We start from the raw sequence: 26,239 nt of genomic DNA, 5'->3' as shown, positions 1-26,239 counted from the left end.
TCGGTTGAGGTTCATTTCTCACCCTCTGCCTATGTGGAAAAAGCAAGTACCAAAGGACTTCAATTTCTTAAGAGTCATTTCCTGTCTCAGTGTTGGGGGGGTGGTGCTGTTTTTTACAGGGCATCTGGAATTTCACTATAGACTGATTGGTGTTCGGCCCACAGCACAAACTGTTTATTTTGTCCTACAATTGTTTGAACCCATTCAAACTGAGCAGTGATAAAAGTACAAATTTCTTTGTGTTTCAAAAATATCTCGGCTCGATCCATGGCTGCCATTCACAATGTTACTGATCAACTTAAAAAACATACTGTCACTCTCACTGGCTCAGAAATCCTTTACTAATTCCCCTCGCCAGGGTAAAGGCCTTAAGAGGTCAGCAGGTGAGATCTTCCCCTGTTGATCCTGAGGTTCTGCAGTATCAGACTCAAGAGGATCTCGCAGTGACCTAACTTATTTACTGTAGTTGGACAACAGCTGGGGAAGCTCAGCTGACCGCGTGCAGCTTTGACACTGCCTGCAAGACCCCTCTGAGTAGGGCAGCTAATGCACTTAGGCTTTTATCAGACAAATCTGTTGCCAAGTAAGTTACATGACTTGAGCAATACCTCCCAAGGTGAATCACAATGTTATTACAATGGCGCATACTTTACATTACATTTTGGCAGGCTGTGATGGGTGGTGGTGGTCTGTGTGTGTGGTTCATACTTCATTATGTTTTGTCACAGGCTATGATGGGTGATCTAGTATGTATGTGAATGTGTATGCGATGCGTAGTTTGTTTTGTCAGACTGTGACGGATGATGATGGCGCAGTGCACACGTTTGTGTAGATGGGACCATGTGCATTGACATGCATGTGTAGGTACTCGTACGCATGGAGTGTCTGATCTGATCTCAGCGCCCGGAGGTCTTTCTTGTTTGGCGGGTGATGAATTAAGCCGAGTCAGAGAGAGAGAGAGAGGGAGGGACGGGATCTGTCAGGGCCCTGTTAGCATCTCTGTCCAGTGGCAGACGCTGGGAGTGGTTGGCTGACCCCTTCCTCGCGCTGGTCAGACGGAGAAATCCATCAAGCTGACTAAAATGCCACCTGACAGGAGATAACTGGCTGATTACAGTGCTTTGTGTCGTGTTACTTTCACTAAATTTGCATGTAGTTCAGGCAGCACAAATAGGTTGATTTTTAATTGAATATTATTAACAAGGATGCATTTATTTAACTTACATGTTAAACAACAGTAATGTGAAATGAATTACGTCATTGATATTCAAAAAAAAAGAAGTTTGTAAAATTGTTTCAATTTAAAAGCAAGTGACAGCAAAAAAAAAAAAAAAGGCATTTGAACGTTAGGATTAATTGTGGGAGCCGAATTAAATTTCCAGGCTGACTTACAATGAGTGCAACTGGAATTAGCTTGCATGGATCAAGTTCCTGTGTCATCATCAGTACAAGTGACCAGTGGTGAAAGAGAGTGCAAGGGTCAGTGCTTGACAACAGTTGTAACTGCTATGACAACGCTCATCTATAATAGACAAGTTTGATGCAATTGAAAATAATACGGTGGGAAATAGAACAAGTCATGGTTGTTGATTTTTATTTGAGTGTTTTTTTTTTCTTTCAACGAGGGGAAATCAAAGGGCACCAGAAAAATACAGTTCTTCTAACTGGTACGGTGAAAATTAAACAGCCTTGGTGCTTCAAATGTGCGGCAGTGTTGTAGCTATTGACATTAGAGACCTGATGCTACCATTGTACAGGTGGGAAGGATATAATTTCAGCTACTCAAGGGTGAGTTCTTCACTCCTTCTGTAAGAAAAGAGGCACTTGTCCGACCCGTGCGCTCTCTCGACCTGTAGTCCTAATCACAGGGAACAAATTGCTTGGCAGGATTCCATTTTTGCTTTTAGTGCCAAACATATAGATGAAGAAGAAGCTTCGCAAAGCTCCTCTTGATGGTAACCTCTAATTACTGTGCGTTTACTCCCCCCTCCATTTCACTCACTGTATAAATGTGAAGACATGAACATTGCACTCTTTTTAGATTAAATGGCATCTTCGAAGCCCTTTTAATTTCATATCTTTATTAAGCAGGAAACCTAAGAAAGGGCAATAGGTAACTAAGTAAAGGTTATCTACGTAATGTATTGTACAGCTACGAGTACCTTGCATCAACTAAGGAGTACAAGAATTCAAAGCAGACAAGAAAATAGGTGAATTGTTTATTGTTTATTGTTTTATTGTGAATAAAAAGGATAAAATGATAAAATGACATAGCTTTACAGGCAAGGTAACCAAAAGCCTATGTGAATAAACATTTTCAACTGCTTAATTAACTTAATTAAGACATGAGTGTAGACAAAGTCCAGATGGTTGAGAGAATTTAGATGTAAATGGACTAAAATAATCCAAACAAGAAGAAATAAAAACATGAATAATCATCTCTGGTAGGTACTTAAAGAAGAACTGTTTCTGTTTAATGCGTTTTACAAAAGCCTGATTGAAAGCTGCTGGTCACGCTGTGTATTTCACTTTTAGATACATGGCACAACTTTTTTCAGCAGTTTCAACACAAGTAGCAGCTCAGATACAGGCCTATGATTCACAGAACGACTTTGTCTGCAGAACATTTGAGAGGATTATTGTTGGAGAAGACTGGCCCTTGTGGAGCAAGATTGATTTATTAATCCAGGATGAGGATTTGACAGGGGAGATTGCTGTAAAAGGAGTCACTATGTCCAATACAGAGGAGCACTGTTGTTGCTCTGCATCATACTGGCTTGACAGTACATCTGGGTGAAATACAGCTGTGCGCCGGTTAATGATGTGCCTCTGTTAGTCATACATTTATTTGGTAGCAGATTCAAGTTGGAAGAATATTAAACATAATACACCAAAGCTCACTGAGAGGGAAAATCCTCTGAGAGCAAACACTTGATTGGCAAACTGTGTGAAAAGAATCTCATTGTGAGTTCAGAGTATGTCCAGCTTTATGTGTGGGCCCAGAAACTGTGTATAGAGTCAAGTAAATAAAGTCAACAACAAACTACCTGAACAGGACAGTTTGAAATGAGGACAGGTGGCCATCCTTGATGGTCTGTCCAAAGCAACTTTATTGTACCAGGGGAGACCAGAGTCATACCTGGCACTGTAGTGGCATTTCCAAGATAAAACCTGTCATGATCTATTATGTCAGGAAAGTGAAGGAGTTACAGACATCTGATGACAGAAGCCCCAGGCAGACCAGAGCCATGTGCTGCGAGGCAACATAGGAAAGGTTGTTTGGCTGGAGGACCGTAAAATATGTGCTTTACCTGGGCAGTAGCTACAATATAAAAGCTAACAAATGTCATCTTCCTCATTTTTAGCCTTCAGACTGAATATTTTGAAACGGTGCCTCGTGGTGTGAAGCAGATTGTCAGGTTAAATGAAATCCCGTGGAATCTGTGACTGGAGAGAGACAAATGGTGAAGTGCTTTTCCCACCTCATCGGGGGGCCTCCATGCCTTGAGAGGAAGGCAACAACGGAAGGAAAACTTACGAGGGATTCCCATTTCCTGCCTCTGTGCTTCAAAACACTGTGTGTGTGTGTGTGTGTGTGTGTGTGTGTGTGTGTGTGTGTGTGTGTGTGTGTGTGTGTGTGTGTGTGTGTGTGTGTGTGTGTGTGTGTGTGTGTGTGTGTGTGTGTGTGTGTGTGTGTGTGTGTGTGTGTGTGTGTGTGTGTGTGTGTGTGTGTTAATGGCTGAGGAATTTTAGCAGCTGTCCTAAATCCTTGCTGTGCGTAAGGGGCCCATTGATGGGCTCTGAATCACAGAAATGGCAGAAGACTCACACACACACAGACACACAAGCCCACTCTCCTACCTTTCCCTTCTTGGCTCTTATATCTTTGCTGGCTACTCCTGTCAAGATGTTTGGAGGATAACAGATTTTTTTTAGATCAATTGTTGGGCCCCTTTTGCTTTCACCATCGACCTCTGTACTGTTTGTTGCTTGTAAAAGCACAGCCTTATTCAGCTTAACAATCCCTCTGCCATTTTACACTGGATAAAATTGGCTAATAGCCTGACATGTAAATATCATGTAAATGCACTAGGCCTGCGTATGTTGGAAGCATGTGGGTGAGGAATATTAGCCTTTATGAGTTACACCGACTTCACTGTTTATCACATCAATTACAGCTTTTGCTGTTTCACCCCCACACGGAGACACAGAAAAGCTTTGATGCCGGCTCGACGCCATTAACCCCTTCACAGATTTCGATTAAGCAGATGGGTGATTGTTTGTTTTGGTTTGACACCCAGCCACTTTCTCATTTGGAATAGGAGGTGGGGGGGAGGCAGGAGGTGAGATTGGGGGGAGCTACGGGTGTGCAATAAAGACAAAAAAAAACGAAAGAGGAAGAAAATAAGAGTGATGCAGCCAACTGCCTGTCAGCGCTGTCCACTTGAGATGATTAATGGCCACAGGCTGTGATGGACAGAGGCAGAGAGAGAGAGACTCCTGTTCAGTGAAATCATCAGTCAGGGAAGGGAGGGAGGGAGGGAGGGAGTAGGGGTGTAAGGACAAGTGTTTTAGCTCCTCGCGCTCCGGTCAGAGAGCCTCACACGTCGCAGTCAGCGGAGGCTAGATCCAGCCCTGTGTGACACTCTTAATGGGAAGTGTAGATTCAGCTTAAGAGGGACCACATGGTGTGCTATCGCTGCTTTAGAGTTATTTTAGGGGGGAAATCCTTGCGTACTAGGTTTAGGTCTGTTAATAGTTATTAAGTGGGTAAGCTGGGCTTGTCTGTGTCATTAAGTTGTAGTGGGACTGATAGGACTTGTGGAAGGAGTGAAGGAGGGGAGACGGTAATGGTTTTGTTGAAGATATCTTATTTTTCTTTTCCTCCAGAGTCGAACCTATACTATGAGACGCTCTGCCCTGTGAAGCTTCAATAAAGCTGCCAGCAATGTTTGCAGAGGCTACAGTCAATAATCAAGTATTAAATTAGAATATATCCGTCAGAGTGTGCCATATATGAAAATATCCAGCTTGGCATCATCCATGTTGAGCTGGATATTTTCCTCTGTATTGGTGGTGTGGTAGAGTGGCCTCCCAGCAGGACATTGGAGGAAGTTCCCTAACTGTAACCCTGAGACCGAGAGCTCTGTCCACACCAATTACACCATGAATGGGCTCTGGGGGATCCATGTATGCATTATATTACTCCCCCGGTCAGCCTCACACTGGCCCTCGTAACAGGCAGGCCCTCTGTACAAACACCACACCACAATAGGAACATTCTCTGGCTCTTTGATATGGCCTCATTTTCCTTTTAGTTAACACCCCACAACTTCTGGAAAGTGGCAGCACCTGGTTCGTTTAACAACAGAAACACTGAGCGTTGAGCAACATTTGTCCATTTTTAGATTAGTGTTGGGATTGTGTGAGTGAAATCATTTTCATTTGGGGTCAATCTCTTGACCTGTCACTTTGCACAACAAATATAAAAGTTTTTTGGTCTGTAATTGGGTGATAAACACATTTCAACCAGTTTTTATAGTGTGACTCTTTGTGGATGTAACTTTCAAGATGGAATAAAGACAGGACAACCCTGTTATACAAAGGATGTGTAGCATAAAATGTAGTTGGGGAATTACATTTTGCCCACCATTGTCTTTCTTTATTTCTGTCTCCATCCCTTTCCTCCTCCTTTGCCCCCACCCCATTCTCCTTCCCCCTCTGTTTATTGTGCTACAGTTACAACCACTGAAACTTGATAACACCATGGGGGATAGGGGCGGAGGGCCGTGCTGTGGCCTGCTTGGTGAGGCCAGGGGGAGGAGGGGCTGGATTAAGGGGCCTCCTGTCCTACACAGAATGATTAATGGTCTCCAAATAAGTGGGGGCCAACCTTTTTGATAGTGCACCGCTGACGGACAGCAGACAAGGGAGTGACGGTTCCGCGTCTGCATGTGTGAAAAGGGCAAAAAGAGGGGATGAAGGATGAAGAGGGCAGAAATGGAAACCACAGTAGGAGACAAGGGCAGACAGGGTGCCTGGGTGACTGAGGGGAGGTTAAGGCCACTCTCTTTCATTTCCCTTTGAAATCACAGTGTCAGTGGGCTGAAGCTGACCAAGCTCACCAAGCAGACAGACGGATAATCAGACAAACATATAAGGAGACGAGAAGTGGTAGCAAAGGGCCCCTACTCTCAGGAAAGGGTGGGAACCCAAATGATACAGAGATTCCAACCACTGCTTTCTAATCATTGCCCCAAGGCAAACTCCAACAGATCTTATTGGACACATCCTCCCTTGCATTCATGATCAAAGATCTTATGGTTACTGTGTTGATACGTTTGAGGGCTGAGATTATCTTTGCCTTCGGTAAACTCCACCCATTGGCTGGCAAATTATAGCCCAGCCTTGGAGAGCGAGCACATCTACGATGGTTATGCTCTGCTCTTCCTTCAAAACAAAAGGAAATAGTAGTTTTCCTGATGTTTATGTGTGTGGGCGTGTTATGGGACTTCAGATTAAAATCTTGTGACTTTTTTTAGTTTTAGTTTTTGTTTGTTTCTTACCAACCAATACTACTCTTTGTGTCTCTTCCTTTCTCTGTTTCGTCATCCCAACCCCCAATCCACGCTGCTTCCTTGTTATTTCCTCTGTCATTTAGCCAGACTTTTTGCACAGTGCTGGATTGCCACTGTGCTGCTGTCCATCTTTAATTACGACCATACTGTATAGGGATTTGAGTCTCTAAGCTCCAGAGCTGGGAGATTCTTAATCACCATGCTCATAAGTAACTGAGCAGGGACAACGACAAGTGCAGGCCTCAAGCAGATTCATGCTTCCCAGCGAGGTCATCGGTCAGGGTAAAAATAACACTGGCTGCTCAGTTCATCCATGCATCTTGTTTAGTCTTCAACTGAATACATTTGCAAATACTGTGCAAAATGAATGGGGCTATTAGATACTCATCCATTTTTGGGGGGATATGTGCATGGTCCAAGACGAAATGACGTATTGACACCAAGTGGAAAAACTTGCAACAAAAGTAGTGAAGGGACTTGGTAGTTAAAACGAACTGTATTGTAAACAGGTCCTCACATATAATGGCAAATTTAATGAAATGCGTCTGAAACTCCAGCAGCAAACAAACAATGCCATGGTCAAAGAGCAATTTTTAAAAGGCATATTGTGAAAGCAAAAGTGAGACAGAAATATATTTAGCACTGAGGAAAAATAGTTCTTACTTACAGGGCTAAGATTTAAAGAAACACACATGAAGTAGTTCCTTAATGAATACGAATTAGGAGCTATACAAAGGTTTACTGGACGCACCATTTGGATAAAATCCATTGCTCTGGTGGGAAAATTTGTTGTTAGGGTTAAGATTTAGGATTTTTTCATAATTTCTTCCAAAATTATTATTTTTTAAATAGATTTAAAAGTAATGTAATGTAAACATTCCTGTTTCTTCATATAATATTTCTTTCTTGTGGGGACTTTGTTCAGCTGCTCCCACATGAAGCTCTCCTGTGATCAACAAATTTCCCAAACGTCTGCTATCTCTGCCTATCTGCGTGTCTTGCTTCTCCATCTGTGTCCTGTGTGTGCTCTTAAAGCAATGTTTCCTGGCCCCCACACCCCTGTGATGGATGGTATGAAATACATTACAGCCCCCAGAGGAGCCCTACACCAGTACAATAGCCCTGAGCTCACTTCCAGTACCGCTCTGCAGCAGTGTTGCATAAGCCACACAGCAACAGAGACCTGAGTGCAAAGGGGCCTAATGGAAAACAAGACACTTGATTTGTGGGAAGAAATGGACGTGAAACACACAGACACTATTGCCACTTTGCCACTGGCATTTTCGTTGATGCGACTCGTTGTGTGGGATACAATTAGATGAAGATAATGGACAAGTGATGATATATGAATGTGTAAAGATGGATGTTCATCCTCTGCAGCCAGACCTAAACATTGACTTTTCATTCTCTATTATGTCGTCTTTTTTTTTTCTTAAAAAAAAAAAAAAAGTATCTATTGTTTTATAGGAATTAAAGCATGTTCTGCTGCTGACCTGATTTTAACTCACTTTGCATAAAGCGCATCAGCTAAATCCTTGAAAGGTAAAGTGTGACCCACTGTCATGGATTCCAAATGCCAAAACTAATTAGCATTGATGGGAGTTAAAATTTACAAGATGAGTGGCCAACCCCCCCACAATCCCCTCCCCAGTTTCAACATATCCTTCTTTCTCCACAGCTTATAGCAGCTGATGTCTCCCGTATTGATCAGTGGTGCTGGGCCCCAAATGGGGCTTGTCGGCTGATGGCTTTATCTGTCAATCTGGGTGTCCATTGATTGAAGCAGTTAGTTGTGTTATAAGGTTTGCTAGAAGGGACAGAAGCCCCCTCAACGTTGCACCTGCCACTGAAGACATCACTGTCACCTACTGACACTTTAAACCAGCAATACACACTGTGATCAGTAATCTGCCACCAGTGTTTGGCCACAGACACTCTCATTCTCGTGGTGTAAAAGGTTATGTAATTTCTAATGTAGAATCTGAATAATTTCATTCTTCTACATTTTATTCACATTGGCTTTAACTGTTTTTTCCATTTACTCATTTTGAATGTTAGTCTTAACTCCGTTTCACATTTGTTTTAGCCATGTTTCAAGCTACTTGAGTTGTATAGCTAGTAGCTACAATTTACAGATGTCCTCTAAACTCACATGCAAGCTGTTGTTATGTGCCACAGTAGCTACGTGGCTGTGTAGTACAGAGACGCCTCATGTCCCCACTGGTCAGGTTCAATATTGGTCAACTTAAAAAGTGAAATAATATGTAATTTAATATTTTAGTTGAAACCAGGTGATTTTATTTACCTGGGTGGGTAGCTCAAGTAGAGCCCATGTATAGAGCTGCAACAATGAATCTATTAATCGAACAATAATCAATTAGGCCTATTAAATTAATCGTCAATTATTTTGATATCCGAATAATCGGTTTGAGTAGTTTTTAAAGAAAAAAAGTCCAAATTCTCTGACTCCAGCTTCTTAAATATTAATATTTCTGGTTTCTTTCTTCCTTTATGACAATAAACTGAGTATCTCTTTGGTTTGTGGACAAAACAAGACATTGAGGACGTCATCTTGTGGTTTGAGAAACACTGATTGACATTTTTCAATTTTTTTTTTTACATTTTATTGACCAAACAAATAATCAATTAATCGTTTAAATAATCGACAGATTAATCGATAAAGAAAATAATCATTGGTTCCATGTATGGAAAATGCTGCCCAACCCCTGTAGCTTAATCACAAGCATCTGCAGTTTATGCCAAAGCCCCTCCCCCTATTATGAGCACAACATGCCATTGTCAGGTTTCTGTGACATATACATTCTTGACATTTCTGCAAAGATCAGAGATAGATGTTTACAAGGGCAAACTGTTGTGTTACTTTTCTCTCGCTTGATTTTCCAGACAGATGTAAGTTTAGAGTCCATTATATCTGACCACACTGCAACATTGTTTTGGTTGCGAATTGACATTGACAGGATATGCTCTACTACGACACCTTTCCCTGTTGGGGGTTTAACATTTAGTGTTTAATATCTGCAACAACAACTAACCTGCACACAAATACTTGTGTTAAAGTCTTAAATCTTGTTGACTGTATACCATAGTGTCTTCATGCTGGAGTTCAACTTGTGGATAGAAAACAGCTTTTATTGACCTTTCTCCTGACTGACTGTAACTCACAATACAGGCATCTGTCATCAGTGTTCATAAGTGCAGCGTATGTAAACAAAGATTTTACTCCACCCGCTTCAACAGCCACTTCCCATTCTAGCGTCATCTGCTGTCCTTGTATCATGTAAAAAATAGCATTTTGCCAAAATATTTATGTTTTCAGTGCAATTAGATTTCCAGCTTGGATCTTTGAAGCCAGTATATATAGAAGATGTGTTTAACAAATGGATTCATTTATTACAAAGTTCCTATCCAGCCTTTTTGATGACCAACTTTACACATTGTTTAGGAAAAGGTGTTATGCAATGTTTTGTGTTTGCAACCATCAGAGTGAGTAAGGTTAAATCAGGTATTGTGAGAATGGGGAAAATGTTTTCACTTTAAATTCCAAGCTCATAAGAATAATGCAGCAGACGTCAGTAGCTGTTGAAGATATGAAGGTAGAAGAATAACTCTGGTCAAGCATTTCAAATCAATCCCTTACAGCGGGTCAGTACAATGAAATTGACTTAATTGTCTCATTCATTTTTCTCAGTAGGTAGCAAGTTCATGAGCCACCTGCACACCTCGATCAACTAGATGTTTATGAAAGACAAACATTTTGAACTACTGTTTAGTTAGCTACAAATACAGCTGCTGGGTGTCCTGGTAACTAATGTATATGACAAGAAGAAATGGCCTAAACCTAATGGATCAAACACTTTCTATAGGGAGGGAAGTATATTTCATCTGGTAATGTGGAAATCTTTTTAGATCCTTTCAAAACATTAGATGTCCATCCAATACTTTTATTAAATCCATCAACTCTCTGTGGATTTTCATCACAAAATCACAGCACCTCTTCATTTGTATTGCCAAAATTTTCTGAATTGAATATGAGAAAATCTTTTCTTCTGGGCTAGCTGTGAGGAAAAATAACTGAGATACGTGATAATGGACTGAAAAATGTCTCCATCCATCCATCCATCCATCCATCCATCCATCCATCCATCCATCTCTCTCGCTGTTAGCTCCGTATCAACCGGTGTTGACTGGGGTCTAGTCAGTTGATCTGCTGGGTCTCTGGGGATCGAGGGGACTTGGGTTACAGTTGGAGAGGCCATCTCACTTTTCGCGCCATCCAACCTTTTCAATCCCCCTCCCCCTCTATTTCACCAGGTGACCCATCTTCATGACCCATGGAGAAGGAGTCATGTTTCTCTCTCTTTTTCTTTCTGTCCTTCTTTACTGTTTGTCACTCTACTTCATTTCTGAGATGTTTTAGCAGGGTTACTGCTGACAGTACTAATTTAGAGATCATATAAAAATGAGTTGGGCTTGTCATTGCAGAGATTTATCGCAAAACAGCACCTGACAGTGTCACAATTGTCCAATTAAAGCTCCATTAGTGTCATTATTCATGTGGCTTTTGCAGCTTGTGAGCAGCACAAATGGAGATTTACAGCTTTTGGCTGTTGTTTGGATTCTCGCCAGTTTTGCAATATTTTACACCACAGGCTAAAGCTGTTGACGGTGAACAGAAGACAGCTCTTTAAATATACTGGATGCCTGTTCACTGTAATAATTCTTACTAAGAAGCTTCTCTCAATGTTCACTGAGTAAATATAGGTTCAAGTGCCTTCTCCATCATTGAATGTTTACCTTTTTCTCCCTTTGTATTTGTTCTTTTTATTGAGACGGAAGGAGGAAGAGACAAGAGAGAAGGATCAGGTGGTATTCGATCATCCTAGAATAACAAGCTGAATCTGAAATGTGTCTGAAATGACTTTTATCAAGTCTTTTTTTTATGACAGTGGTGCTCCAAGCTGTTTCTCTTTTCAAAGATTTATTCTTCATCTAACCAATAGTGGATAGATCAAGTGTGCTCATGTGAAAACACACAGTGTTTATGACCTGATCAGACATGTTGACAGTTCCTTTCATGTTTCTTTGCACAGATTATCCCTTTATTGAACTACTGTTGGTATAGTCATACACTGCCATGCCATGACTTGAAAATGGAGCACACTGTCATTGTGTCTATATATGATGTGGCTTTACTGGAGCAAGATTTAAGTTTTTTGTAGTATGCCTTTGTTTTTGCATTTCAACTCACAGGCCAAGCAAAACACTCTGTTTTCTTTGCTAATAGCACAGTGAAGCATAGTTGGTAGAAGCTAACTCTATGGCTTTCCTGTCTTGCCTCTCTCCCTTTGTCTGTCTCTCTTCCTTTCTCCCTTGTCAATTCACATTAATTGCACTTTATTGACATGACAGGAATGAAACCTACACAGCCAACGCTACAAAGCATATTGACCGACAATATTACTTTATTAGATGACTGTTCCTGCCTTCCTATCTGTGTGCCCACCAGCTGTGCCTTTAGCCTCATGCTTGGAATAGCAATGTATCTATAGTGTAACGTTACATTTAACTTCCCTTACGAGGAGGGTACATATCTTAACACTTGATATGAATTGGTCTGTCAGGCGAGTGGTGGCTCTGCCTGGACTAAAGATAGCAAATTCCATACACTCAAGGCTTTTTTACCTTTTATGTCCCTGGCCATGCATTAAAAATAAAACAAACATGCCCCAGCATACAGCAAGGTCCTGACAATATGGTGCCCCGACGTACGAACATATAAACTAAACAGCCAGGGGCTGCCCGACATAAAGTAAACTTCCAGCATGTGGAGCCCAGACACTCGTCTCTCCTGTCAGTGTCTCTCTGTCCTGTGTTAATGAAGGGTTTGGGCTGTTCTGTGGTGATAAATTAAGCTATTTTTCTTTCAAATTATAAATGCAGGGTGGCAGATATGAAATATGTGAGTGTATATGTGAGCAAACATAACATTTATCTAATTTTCTAAAAGAAGTGGAATGTTTTTGAGAGAATAGAAGATCATAAGTATTTTTTACACGATAAAACAAGTTAAGTAGAAATTAAAACATTTAGATAGATCAAATACCAGCAGCAACATATAGTGGTGCAGTTTATGCCATCAAATGAATAATCTTCTAGACAGGTGCTAAAGTAGAGGGTGTTGTTGAGCGGATGAATCTAATGCTACTCTGGGGTTAGAGTTTCTTTCTAATGGTTGTTCCAGTAATAATACTTCAGTTGAACTGAGGGAACGGTTGAAGTGCAGAGAGGGAGATATAGTCCTGATCTGATGTGTAGATGTGGTGGGGGTGGGGGGCGGCTGGGCGGTGGGTGCGCTGAAAGGACTCAGACACTGCCATGAGGCCAGGGGCTGTTTGTGTTGGCTGACACCTTCCTTACAGCAGTAATCCAGTCTTTCTCCAGCTGGCTGGCTACTACACCTCCCCCTACCTTTTTTTCCATCCTTCCTTCCCTTCTAGAGGCAGCAAAAAGTATCTCTTCATTTTTTTTTCATCTCTGCTTATCTCTCTCTTTTCTTTTCCCCTCCCTTTTTTTTCTTGTCACTAATGTGATTTGAAAACAACAGAATAATCCAATTGAATAATTAAAGCAATTAAAGCAACCAAAGACAATGAGATGATGTGGCGTTCCCCCTCTCTCCCTCCTCTTCTTCGTGTCTCCCTTCACTGTAGACGGTAGTTGAAACCTCACACCAGCCATTGCTCATCCGGTGAAGAATTCATTTCCTGTGTGTTGTCCGCTGGAAGGCTGTCACTCTTTCACTTAATTATTTAAAAAATGCCCATCATGTGAATTCAGCGATATTTAATTTACCACTACTGGCGTCAGGGGCACCCAATTGATTTATTATAGAGACCCTTTAATGCGAACAGCTGTTTCCTGCTAAAAATAGGTCAGGGGTCAGATAAAATGACCTTGTTCCCCCGTTTTTTTTTCTCCTTCCCTTTTTGTCCTCACATTTAGATTTAGAAAGATTGGACTGTAATGTAAGTTGGTAAATGGGAAGCCTTAGTGATTAGTATAATGTCCAATAAATGTCTCCTGCCTGTCAAATGATGAATAAGAGGCTTTTTTGTTGATTACATATGTTACTTAATAATTGAATTCTCATGCATGTGTCTTATTATTTTTCTCCTGCGTGTCAGTGAAGAGATTTATGTTTCTAGTTTAGATTCTGTAGATTATTTTTTATTTTGGGAATCATGTCCGTCATGAAACTTATCAATTATAAATATGAGCAATCATTGACAGATAATATCTAATATCAAACTCTCTCCAAATGTATTAACCTTCAGAAGACGTGTATTTGTCAAACCTTGAATAAGTCTGTCGTTCAGTTTTTTTGATCTGTCTCTCTCAGTCACACTCATTGCCCTTTTTCTCCTCTGTCAGACTCTGTATCTATATCCCTTATCATTTGAAGTCTAGCCGTTTGAAGGCTAGCCGTGTGGCTCTTGTGTTCACAGTGGAAGTTGGAGGAAGGACTTAGGGAGTGGTTCAGGGGCCCTCAGCCACGGCACTTCCCACCAGAGCGACCTCTGACCCCTGGTGCCATTAATCACTAGGCTCCTGATGGCCTTGTCCCTGGGGGAAAATCAGTCCGGGGCAAAGGATGATGGGAGGTGAAGCCTGCAGCCAATTACAGATTGGCTCAGAGCAGCCAAGTGGACAAATCACGGCTTTACAGAGAAATGAAATACCCAATAGTTGCCTACTTGAGTCCTGCATGGCCGAATGCCACGAAGAGGTCTCATATCACTGACGATCATGTTGTCCCTCCAAAGAAATGTAAGCAGAAATATGATAACAGCAGAGTAGAGCGCATAAAACTGTGGGGCGGAGGAGTGCTGCTATGATCATGTTGTGTGGACTGGTCTAATTAAGCCTGTTAGAGCTAAATGTCTCCAGGGTTTGAAAAAAGAGCAGATGTTGGACACCAAAGGCAGGCGGCACGTTGATTCTCTTAAATTAGAAAACTCTCTGGTCTAGTAACTGCCCAAGTGTTGGTAATGTGATTTTTGGTCAATTACAGCATTGTCAAAGAGGTTTTCCAGAGCTTTCATAGCAGTTTCATATGTGCTGGAGCCATGCTGAAATTTGAAACCCAGCTGATGTCACGTGTTGACTAATTAATGCTGTTTTTGGTTTCCAAACCACCTTTGGTCCACTTAAGATATATAGAAAACTATTTGGTTTCCTCTCAAACACACACATTCTCCTCTCTCTTTGCTCTCCTGTCTGAAATTTGTAATTTTATGAGTTGAAAATAGCTCCTTGTTGTAAATCTGTTCAATCTGATGTTGATTTGACAGCAGATGCTGATAAAGAGGTGAATAAAAGCGTAGGCATGAATTAAAGCCTAACTATCTGCTGGCCTGTCACTATGGGGCCAGTGCTGTTGTGTCTCATTTGTTGTGCTCTCTTTGTTCATGGCCGGGCCAGTATGAAAACATGGCTTCCTGCTGACCTGCAGTTTAATTCACACATCAATAACCCCTGGCTGATCTCTGACCCCTCTAGTTGTACTAATTGTTTGATGCAGGATTGATGTCCAACGCTGCATTAAATAACTGACGAGGCACTGGCAGCGAAGCATTCCTGGTGCTCTGCTGCACCGCGTGTTCTGGAAATGCGGCTGCTGCCCAGAGATGTAGGAGGAAGGTCGGACATCTACCTAGAGTTTATCCACATCATAGTACAGTGTTCGTTTCAGTCTCAGCCAATATGGTTGACCTGTTTTTTTTTTTTTTTTTTGAATTCATGTGCACAATGATAAAAAACAAACATTATATTTAATGATACAAAGGCAAATAATTGAGCAAGAGAGGAAAAGAAGACCAACTGATTTTGAAAATGTGTATAAATGCAGGTATATGTTCTCATCTGTAAATCAAACACTTGCTGTTAAAATTAAAGGGTAATAGTTCACTATGATTGTAGCTCATTGAGCTTATTAGATAATTAAATAATAACACAGGCCTGACCTTTGTCAGAGACATTACATACTATAATGCTGTTCCTCACCTCGCTCTGTGCATGGCTAATCCAAATGATCGGTTAGAGAAGCTGCCAACTTGGCAACGGCCAGCTTGTTTTGCTAAGAGTTAATTGGCTCTGGTGCTAAGATGGCTGGTTTCTGAGAACTGTGCTGTCTGCAGCTTTAGCAAGCTGAACAATATTAACCACATACTGTGGTGTTGTGATTATGTGGTTATGTTTATTTGACAGAGGGGAGGCGTAACAATAAGTCTCTTTTGAGGTTTGAACTTTTGATTTTAAAGTGGCATTTACGTCTTAAACAGTTTCACTGGTGCCACCGCCACCCGTATTAGATTGAATTTGGTTTCACACATATGCCCAATAAAGTGGTTAACACATTTCATTGTGTTTTCTGTTTCTGTATCATTGCTATAGTACGTTGCTGTTCTGTATTTTCAATGTAAAGATCCTTGCAACAGGTGTCTTCAGTCCTTCTCGGCCCCAACACACACACACATACACCTATATGTGTATATATATATATTCTCTATTAAGTAGTGCACCAAATGCCACACCTTCCTGACCTCCCCTCTTATGCAGGTCCATGTGTTCACCCTTTGGCTTAAAGACATGTTGCTAATTTAAGAAAATGAATCAGGGCTAATCTTCATGGCCTGATCACACAGCTATTTTACAGAGTCATTAATGAGTCCAGTTCCAGGTTAAGAGCAGCCTGTGGAAGGGTTGGAGGATTGGTTGGCATTAACTGTGAGGGCCAATCTGTATGACTCCCCTGTGCTGGGCCCGGCCGGCCGGCAGCACTAACAGCAGAGGGGTGTGGATTTACCCGGTGCAATCCTTTAAATGAGCTTCATTATACTGGCCTATCCAGGAGCCCCCCACCCACCATTGCCCATGGATTAGCAGGTCGTCACAATCCCCAGTCCCCTCCTCCCACTCCATGCTTACACTGTTGCACATTGCACTTTTTGATTCTGTTGCATATGCCGAACCACCACCCCCACCCCCCTCCCCTCCCTCCTCCTCCTCCTTTCCTGCTCGCCGTCCTCCCCCCGCCTCCTCCCCACACGCTCCTGGCAGGCTTCGCTGCAGATAAGCTGTTGACAAGATTAATGCATCTGTATCAAAAGTCTAGAGCCGCTTTGCTTTGTGTTGTTTGCGAATCCCCTTTTCCAGGTCAAGCCAGATTGCCTTAACTGGGCTAATATGTTTTCAAGCCAAATTTAACAGGCATGCAGGCAACAGGCCTGCCACCCTAGTCCTACCATCACCCTGACAACACTTAGATCACTATCTGGGGGCTACAATATAAGCCTTTGTGTTTCAGCATTGATTGGTGGATGGATTAATGCATAATGTACAGTTCATCTCATGTTGTTATTTTCACTGTATCAGCTTTTAAATGCGTTTTCTGTGTTGGGTTCCTATTTGCGTCTCCAGGGATGCACACGAGAGAAATTGTCAGCATTATGGTTCCCTTTCCCGTTGAGACTGACCATGTTAAAAAATGCATGCACAAATGCATCTTGAAATAAAATCATCCACCATAAAGCATCCGCTCGCTAAGCTGCTCCACTTCAGACCTTTGATTTGTACTGTATTGATCGTTTTTATGATTTTTTCCCCCCTCCTCTCCTGCATAGGAACCCCAGTCAATCGTATACCCATCATGGCGAAGCAGGTCCTGGATCTGTACATGCTCTACAAGCTGGTGACGGAGAAGGGAGGCCTGGTTGAGGTTATCAACAAGAAGATCTGGAGAGAAATCACAAAGGGACTCAACCTGCCTACCTCTATCACCAGTGCAGCTTTCACCCTGCGCACACAGTAAGTCTTTGTAGTCTGTGACTGTGTCACAAAACAGTCAACAGAATTCATTTCATTGGCTGTAGTAGCTATACAGTAAATTGACTTTACACGCAGCTACCCAGTCAGTCTAACGTTAATCTTATATAACCTGTAATTTGAATCACCGGAACTAAATAAAGACTCTGAAGTGTGTGACTTCTCATCTGGCAACAAACAAGCTCCCTTATGCCACAAATATGTGTGTGTGGCATTGGAGCGTGTGGATTTGTGTGTATGTGTGTGTTGGTATGAGCACAGATGTCAATATTATGCGTGCTTGTGTGTTTATACACATGCCAGTTTGTTTCCTCCACCAGGCCACCTTTCCTGTTCCCATTCAATCCCTCCATCCATTACATCACACATAGAGCCCATTGATCCCCATAGATTTATTGATGTGATTTGGGTCAGAGTTCACAATGACTAAGGTGGGGTTTGACTGACAGTTTATATGCCGAGCCTTGACTAAAACCCCGCCTGCTCTCTTGATGGAAATCCTTCAGTAGAGTAACACCTCTCTATTCCGTCCACTAGCAGCGTGCCCTAATGAACCTTTATGTATTTTTAATGTCGGTGGGCTGTTGTTGTAGCGTTGTTTCACAAGCTCTATCTAATGGACGCTGCTGCTCTTAGCTTCTTATTGATCCTTGGTGTTACTGTTCCACCATTATGCAGCCCAGCGTGTATTATACTGGATGTTCATTTCACCGTATGTCCTGATGGGATGGAAAACATACCAGAGGTGTGACTGTGCATACTTGTATAGCTGCTGTGATGTCAACACGCAAAGCATTTTCCCCCCCACAATTTTCATACCAGATACCTTGTTAAATCTCAAGACAGAGCTTTCTGGAATAACCTGATGTTTGTAGAGACCTAGTCTGTTCAACAAGCATAGGGGATTAGGTACAATCAATACATCTACATTTCTGTCAGAGAAAAACAGGTTTAAAGAAAAAAAAAAAAGTCTCTCCAGGTGATTTTGCAAATTGAACACCGACTACTACTGAAACTAAAATGTTAAAATTCACTGTAGCTGCTTACCAAACTTCACTATTACTCTCTTCTTCTGTAATTGTTTATTGTAGTCATCACAAGCTGATAAGTTGGTAACACTTTATAATAAATACACACTATTGAGCATTAGTTAAGCATTAATACATACTGAATTCTTCATTTATAACACATAAATATTCATTAGTAGTTTCTAAATACATTTAGTGCTTATCAATGATGAGTAAAACATTTTTAACTGTGTGTAGAAACACATACTAATGAGTATTCATGTGTTATAAATGAAGAATTCAGTATTTAATGCTTAACGAATGCGTAATAGTGTGTTCTTATTATAAAGTGTTACTGATAAGTTTTAATGATGATGCTAACAGCAACCATGTGGATGTGTCCGTGTGGGGATCTGATGTATTTACCTTCTGTATGTGTGCTCTGCTCTTCAGGTACATGAAATACCTGTACCCATACGAGTGCGAGAGGAAAGGCCTCAGCTCCCCGGGCGAGCTACAGGCTGCTATCGACAGTAACCGACGCGAGGGCCGTCGTCCGAGCTACAGCAGCAGTCTCTTCCGTTTCTCCCCTTCTCCCAGCACAGCCCCCCACATCCTCTCACCCCCCAAAATGCACCTCTCGGCTCTGGGGGCCGGGACCTCGGCGGCCCTCAATGGCCTGCAGGCTTCACCGGGACCCTCTCTGAAGAAAGGTAGGCATGTAAAAACACAGAGGTGCATGGTAGCATGTGGTGATGTGTGTTTATTCATAAATAAGAGTGTGGAAAATTAGTTCATGATAAGCCCTTAAACAGGCAAACAAACAGGTAGCGTATAGACTTAGACTCTGGATTGATGACGGTTATATTAAACTGGGTAAATGTTTACTTAAAACACTGTGACCTCTTATAGTGATTGGTGTAGACTGGAGTGTCCCAGTCACCCCATGTGCTGAGGATACACAGATAAATACTGCCCTCTGTCGCAATTCAGAAGAGCAGCATCCAGGCACATGATGTTACCACAGTACTTGTATATAAGTATAGTGTCAGTATTACTACATTTGTAAGTCAGCAGACATCAGCCATGACAGTTGACCAAATACTGATTTACATACAGTGTTTTACTCCTGTTTTGACATGTGTGTGACATGTAAGGTGATTTGTATGACGCCGTGTTCTGCAGGAATGTTGGTATGAGATCGTGTTGTTAGATTTTGTGCATTACATTCTCGCAATGCCCCGCTTTTCATCCCTGCGCTATGACTTACTGTCACTGTGTGCATGTATTTTTGGTGTTTTTATATGACTTAATGAGCATGCATGCCTACATGGGGGTGTCGTTCGTCCAGGTGTGTGTGTACCAATCTTGCCCCAGGCTGAGGAGAGCCATCACCTTTACTACTGATTAATAACATGGTTCCCACGCCAGGGGGAACATTTTATGAACTTTGAAGCCTTTTAGTCCACATCAGTGGGATCCTGTTGATAACTGTCATTACACTGCTGTCTTATCTGATGTCACTTTGACTTGGCTGGAATGTGACTTTGCCCTGGACCCTGAAAATATCCACATTTGTACTCATGTAAAGTGCTGTATTACACCTTACATTCACTTAATGTGATCCTGTAGGGAGAGTGGAGCTGTCAGCTGAGTGAAGAATAGACTGTATTTAATAGATGCAGGGAACAGTGACACAGCCAGGGGTTAGTTGAAGTCAAAATGGAACCAACTGCTGAAAAAGCAGAGATTTGGCAACAGTCTACTAAAATATTGAAAGCTGACTAAAATGTTTTTGATGAAATGAAAAACAGACATGAGGATGACAATTGCACATGATCAAAATTGCCTATAGGCTTTTGTTGTTATTGTACAAAGTACAATGAAATTCCCTGTGCCATGCCTGTGTAAAATAACACAGCACATGCATGTACATAATTGTTCCAGTAATGGTATTTTTACTCTATGCAGGTGGACTAATTGACCCATTCCAATTCACGAAAGGATCCCTCCATCTCTCTCTTCCAGATGACCTGACCCCCTCCATCATGGCAGCAAGGCCCTCCATGGCCTTGGCTCTGGGTCAGCAGCAGGTGGCTGGTTTGGCGAGAGCTGCCACGCTGGAGCAGCTGAGAGAAAAGCTGGAGACTGGTGGAGAAGGACCAGAGAGAAAGATGGCCCGCTTGGCAGAGGAGCAGCAGCGCCTGATGCAGCAGGCTTTCCAGCACAACCTGCTGGCGATGGCTTCACAAATGCCTATGAACCTGCGCCTGGGAGCTCCCGCCATCACCACCAGAGGTCAGTGCTGCCAAGGCTGTCAAGCTACTCTAAAACAAACCTGACCGTCATTATGAACCCATCTTGTCTTGACAATGTTCTGCTCAAACAAACATTCAAATAAGTAAATAATGACGCAACTGCGATACATTTTTCCAGAAAACTGATTATCCTGTAAAACATGTTACAGAGAGTTCATCTCAGTTTGTCAGAAGAGTATCTCACACTCTCTGGAAGAGCTCATTTGAATGGGATAATATAGAGTCTTTGAATCTGTAATGTAAAATACACAAAAATATAATCAAGTGTAATTTCTGTGACTGCAGATGAGAAGCAGCAGGACATGTCTCTGAGCATTTCAACCAATGGAAATGCCAGCATCACTGTCTCTGTGGAGGTTAATGGCACAATCTACTCAGGTATGTACGGAGTCGGTCGAAAAACACAAGTTTCAGCACTGAAATGATAAAAGCTCTAAAAGTGTTGATGTTTTTGTCACGATGTCTCCTGCTTTCCCACAGGAACCCTGTTTGCCCACAAGTCTGGTGCGGCCCCGGGGCCCGCTGTGTCGGCCGCCGCTGCCTCAGCTTCCTCCGCTGGAACCAGCACTAGCTTTGGCTTCTCTGCACCCCTGGCTCAGACCCTCAGCCCCTCGTCCTCCTCCTCCTCAAAGGGTCCAGGCTCGGCCGAGCCGGCCCCCAGCGGGTCTCCCTAACTCAAGCTGCCCTTTGTACGTGCTCCCCAGGCCTCTCTTCCACCGGGAGACCCCGCATGAATATACAATACAATGAGAAACCGATAAGAATAACAAACTGTTGCACAACAAATACCTCATCAACCCTGTCAACCTCTTGGCTGTCCAATCATGAACACAGAGCCTGAGAATATTATATGACATCACGTGCCCAAACGCACAGCTATGCATTTTATTCAACACACACACACTCACTCACTCACTCACACACACACTCACTACATGACACAAAATCATGCATATATAGACATACATTTTACACACACACACACACACACACACACACACACACACACACACACACACACACACACACACACACACACACACACACGTTAATTCTAATGTACATGCTAAACACAATCAGCTCAGCCAAACCCACTGACAGGTGTAGTCACAACTGAACTTGAAAAGTTTTATCTTAGGACTTTTGTTTGTTTGTTGCCATTTTGTTGTCTTTTTTGATTTTGTGTTTTAGAATGATTTTTTTTGTGTTTTTAGTTTTTTCTCTTTTTACATACCTCAAATCAAGTAACCTGCAGTGGTGTCTTTACCTCAGGAGCTGTAGTATATTTAACCTGAATCAACTTTATTTTTGTATTCTTTTTGACCTAGTTGCAATCAGGGGAAGTCGAGTAACTCACCAGTGGAACCTCGTGTACAGAGCACCCACCTCACAGTGAGCGGCCTCCAACCCGGGCTGCTCAGGTTTCCTTTAACACGCTGTAGCCCCTTGCTGAACTCAAACTGGTGAATCATCAGATGCTGTAGATCAGCACATGAAATACCTCATTTCTCTCAGTCCGCCCTCGCTCCGTTATTGAAAGGCTGGAAGTACAAACCCAGAATTCAACTTCTCCTGTTCCGCACAAGCTGTCTGTAAAAAAAAAAGTTACGCACAAAGTTTGGTAGGGGAGGGGGCAGCAATTCTTTATTCACCCACAACAACAGGCCCAGACCCAGACTCGGAGCTCATTTCTCCACCAGTGCTAAGGAGTTCGGTTTGAGTTTGTTTTTCCTCACATTGCTGTGCGTCCCCTCCCTCCAGCTGCAGCCACAGAGCTGAATGTCAGTCCTGATGGCGTCCTGGTCCACACGTAGTTCTCAGACCTCATACCGGCCTCTCTGCTCTGGAGGGCATCCCTCTCTCTCAGGAAGCGATGTGACCCTGACTGCAAGGAATCACTGTTAATTTAAAGAAAGAGAGAAAAAAAAGGATTTATACCTGAAGAATGCACAAGTCTACATGACTGTTTCAAGAATACCTCATCAGGCTCTCAGAAGGAGAGCTACACTACATACCTCAGACGGCTGCAAAGCCATCAAGACTTGACGCCCCCCTAAACCTGTGATGGAAATCGAACCTGAACTGAAACCGACGTAAACGTACTGACACACTGCTGGTGGTTTTGGGGACAAACAGAACTGGGATGGGCTTTCTATCTCTCTCCTCCTGTATTTACTTGTAGAACTTGTTTTATGCTTGCTTCCATTTTTTTTTTTTTTTCTGTTTTTGTTTTGTTGTGGGAGGGTTCCTCGAACTGTTGTCTGGGAAGAGTGATATATCTGCATCTTTTTCAGGGAAGAGGAAAAGAAGATATTTAGTTCCTCACTGACACGTGTAGATTTGTAGGATTGTTAACAGGTTTCATTGGGTCACGAAACATAATTAACAACCAAGTCATCCTTCAATTTGCCTGCGCACTTCCTCTGAATCGCAGTAAATATTTTCCTATCACGGCAGCGGCAGAACAATATGCATGTGTACAATCATGTGACCAGTGTTTGAACACCTTGGTCCTCTGGTTCACATTAGACTCATCAGGTTATTGCACAGCTAGATACCAAAGACTAGCCCAGTCGCTCCTCTATAATGATCCCTCACAATCCTGCTCCTGCCTGCTGGGGCAGTTCAAGATCCGTTTTGAACTGGAAAAAATGTTGCATCTAATCTCACTTAAATCTGATTTTGAGGATGTTTTTTCCCATTAAATAGGTTAAAAAAATAGTGGTGGTAGGTAAATTAGTTTGTTTCACATGTAATGGCAGTGGTTAATTTTTGGAAAGTTACAAAGGAAATAAGTCCATTTAAAACTGGATTGAAAGTCTCAAAATCTGATTTGGTGATATGTACAGATGGACCTTTTTGTAGACTATTAGCAGATATTTAAGTATTATTATTATTATTATTATTATTATTATCCAGAACAGATGCTGTTGCTTCTCCCTAATTTAACCCCACCCACTGTCTCGGCCAATGACAAAAGACAAGAGGCCCACGAGTCTAATAATCAAAAGACCCACGTCTTCATATTTTTCTCCCTTCAAAGTCAATTCTTAGCATTTTTTAAAAACCATAAAGGATGAAAATAAAATTTCTAGCTTTATCTGTGTTGAATGTGAGGCATTTTACCTGTTTAGAAACCTTTTGAAGCCCAGAGTGATCTGAGGTGGGCAGCCTTGTTTCTTTTTATTAGACTGTATTTTAGCCATTACGTGTCAGGTTTTGCAGTGCAGATCACAGGTTGAGGGTTTGAGGGGTTTTGAGGACGGTGCTGTTTGTCCTCGTGGAGATCCCTTCACAACCCTGTATGACACAGAACTGTATTTTATAAAGGTGAGAATTGTAGATGCTGCCTTAAAAAGTAGTTGCTGGTGAGATCCGGTCCAGTGGAGGCTTCACTCGCTCCGCTGGCTGGGAAAATGTCTTTTCTCTTCAAGCTTAATCCTTTGGAGAGTAATCACTTCTTTTTTCTTCTTTTTTTTTTAAAGGGGAAACAATTCAGTCAGACGTTGGACACCAATTGTCAAAGGAGGGTTTTACTATTTATCTGTGTTGATTTTTTTTTTTTTTTTTTCCTGGTGGACCTTGTTTTTAGTAACAACCAAGCCCAGTGATTTCAGGCTGTTACTAAAACATTTTCTCATTTCTAAGTCCAAGCTTTCTGTTTAATCTGTTCAGTGTAAGCATTGACCATTTGATAATGTAGCTTCACTGCCTTTGTATGTTTGCGAATTTGGTTGCGTGTGTGTGTGTGTGTGTGTGTGTGTGTGGAGACAGGTCCAGTCTACACTGACTACACAGTGTGGATGCTGCTGGTGGTTGCCGTGCTTTTTATATCAATGTGGAGGAAGTGCTTAATGACGTGTTTTTACATCAATGAGAGGAAATTCTCTTCTGCAATAGCCTCCTTCACAACTGAACAGCTCCCAGTTTGTTCAGTGGGAACTTCCCAGTACAGCCGCAGTCATCTTCTGCTGTTTGAAGGGCACTTTGTGTTTTATTGTTAGTGGAGTGGAAGGTGTCGAGTGTTTGGTCGTTCACTTCTCTGACCTCCACGTTTCCACCACCGGACCAGATGTGTGGATGAGTATATATGATATGTTAGACCTGTAACCGTGTGCGCGCGTATCTAATAGCGACCCCACCCCACCCCCTCACCCCCCTACCCCTCGACCTCTTCATACCACAATACCTCAGGGCAGTGGGCTGTATTCACTGTTGCGTTCGATGTTGAAGCTGCATTGGGGGACGAGTACTGACGGAAGCTGCAGTCGCTTCGCTGAATGCTACTTTGGTTTTGGTGTTGCATTTTTTTTCTTTTTTGTTTTTTGTCGTCAGTAACTGCAGGCAAAGTCTCGTCACTCAGGAAGCTGTGAAGTTGGAAGTCTGCAGAACCTTTTGTCTCTCAGATGATTTTTGGAGTTAATTCAGTTTTAAATTGTTTTAAAAAGAAAAAAAAAACTAACCTGATCTGTGTAAAAACAGGCGCATATGCAAGTGGTTATCGAATACCTCATTTATCAATTTTATGTTGTTGTTTTTGGCTTGTACAATGCTCCGTATATTAATTCAACTGTGGGGTTTGTGCATATTTTTGTACTGTTATTATTATTATGGACATGATAATAATGATATTACTGATATTATAGTTTTCTCTTTGATTAAAGTAAACAAAATAGGACAAAACACATGAATGCTTGTAAAAACTGGTTTGTGCTGATTGTATTTAAGAGGAGCACTTTTCCAAAGTGGTTTTCACACATTCAGTTTTGTTCATATTAGTAATATAAAGATATGGTTCTCAGGGCTTTAAACTTGTATGTCATGATAAAGTTTTACTTTATATCTTATTCCTGTGTGTTTGTTTTATTTCTTCCCTGAAATGTCTAGTGCAATGTTTGCTACGATGTGATACTTTCACCGAGATACATTTTTACATCCTTTTAAAGTGGGTTTCATCTTAACTCTGAACTCGCGCTTTCATTTCCACTTTTTCACAGGAAGCCCACAGGTAGTATTTTGGTCACAGGAAATTCAGCCCCAACACTCAAGAGAATTTCTTCAGTCCACACACACCACAAGTCACTCTTACCATAAGGGATTGACTGTCAGTATTTGAATATAACCAAATAACATTTCTCTGTGGCAGCCCCTCAACAACTCGACCCAAACATACCTCTCCCTAATAATTCCCAGAGAACATACCACCATACAGATTATTCAAATCTGTCCAGCTCATCGGCCCCCTCTGGATTTTTTTTTAGCACACTCGAAACAGTGAAGTGATGCTGTTGCTGTTTGCAGTTCCGTTAAAACGATGCATGCATGAGTTGTACTGCTCAGGCCTGAAGAACTGAACCAGTGGATCATTATAGCTTTAATTCCTCTACTTTATTAACAACAAGGTTTTACAATCAACGGTCATCAAGTTCAA

At 42.0% G+C, this 26,239-nt stretch overlaps 1 protein-coding gene across 3 annotated transcripts in view; it reads left to right on the top strand.

Annotated features, from left to right (window-relative positions):
- The window catches only part of LOC311002016 (AT-rich interactive domain-containing protein 3B), a 48,412-nt gene extending 26,637 nt beyond the window's left edge, over positions 1-21,775 (top strand). For all 3 annotated transcript variants that reach the window (XM_083993211.1, XM_083993209.1, XM_083993210.1), the window contains exons 5-9: positions 17,282-17,465; positions 18,944-19,203; positions 20,462-20,788; positions 21,094-21,186; positions 21,289-21,775. In XM_083993211.1, coding sequence (XP_083849337.1) covers positions 17,282-17,465; positions 18,944-19,203; positions 20,462-20,788; positions 21,094-21,186; positions 21,289-21,482 — 1,058 coding nt within the window. In that variant the 3' untranslated portion in view covers positions 21,483-21,775. The remainder of the gene's footprint in view (positions 1-17,281; positions 17,466-18,943; positions 19,204-20,461; positions 20,789-21,093; positions 21,187-21,288) is intronic.
- The last annotated feature ends 4,464 nt before the right edge of the window (positions 21,776-26,239 follow it).

This window comes from Trachurus trachurus (genome assembly GCF_905171665.1).
Source record: "Trachurus trachurus genome assembly, chromosome: 3".
Taxonomy (NCBI): Eukaryota; Metazoa; Chordata; class Actinopteri; order Carangiformes; family Carangidae; genus Trachurus; species Trachurus trachurus.
The sequence above is the reverse complement of the archived record's forward strand: the minus strand, read 5'-3'. Positions and strand labels throughout refer to the sequence as shown.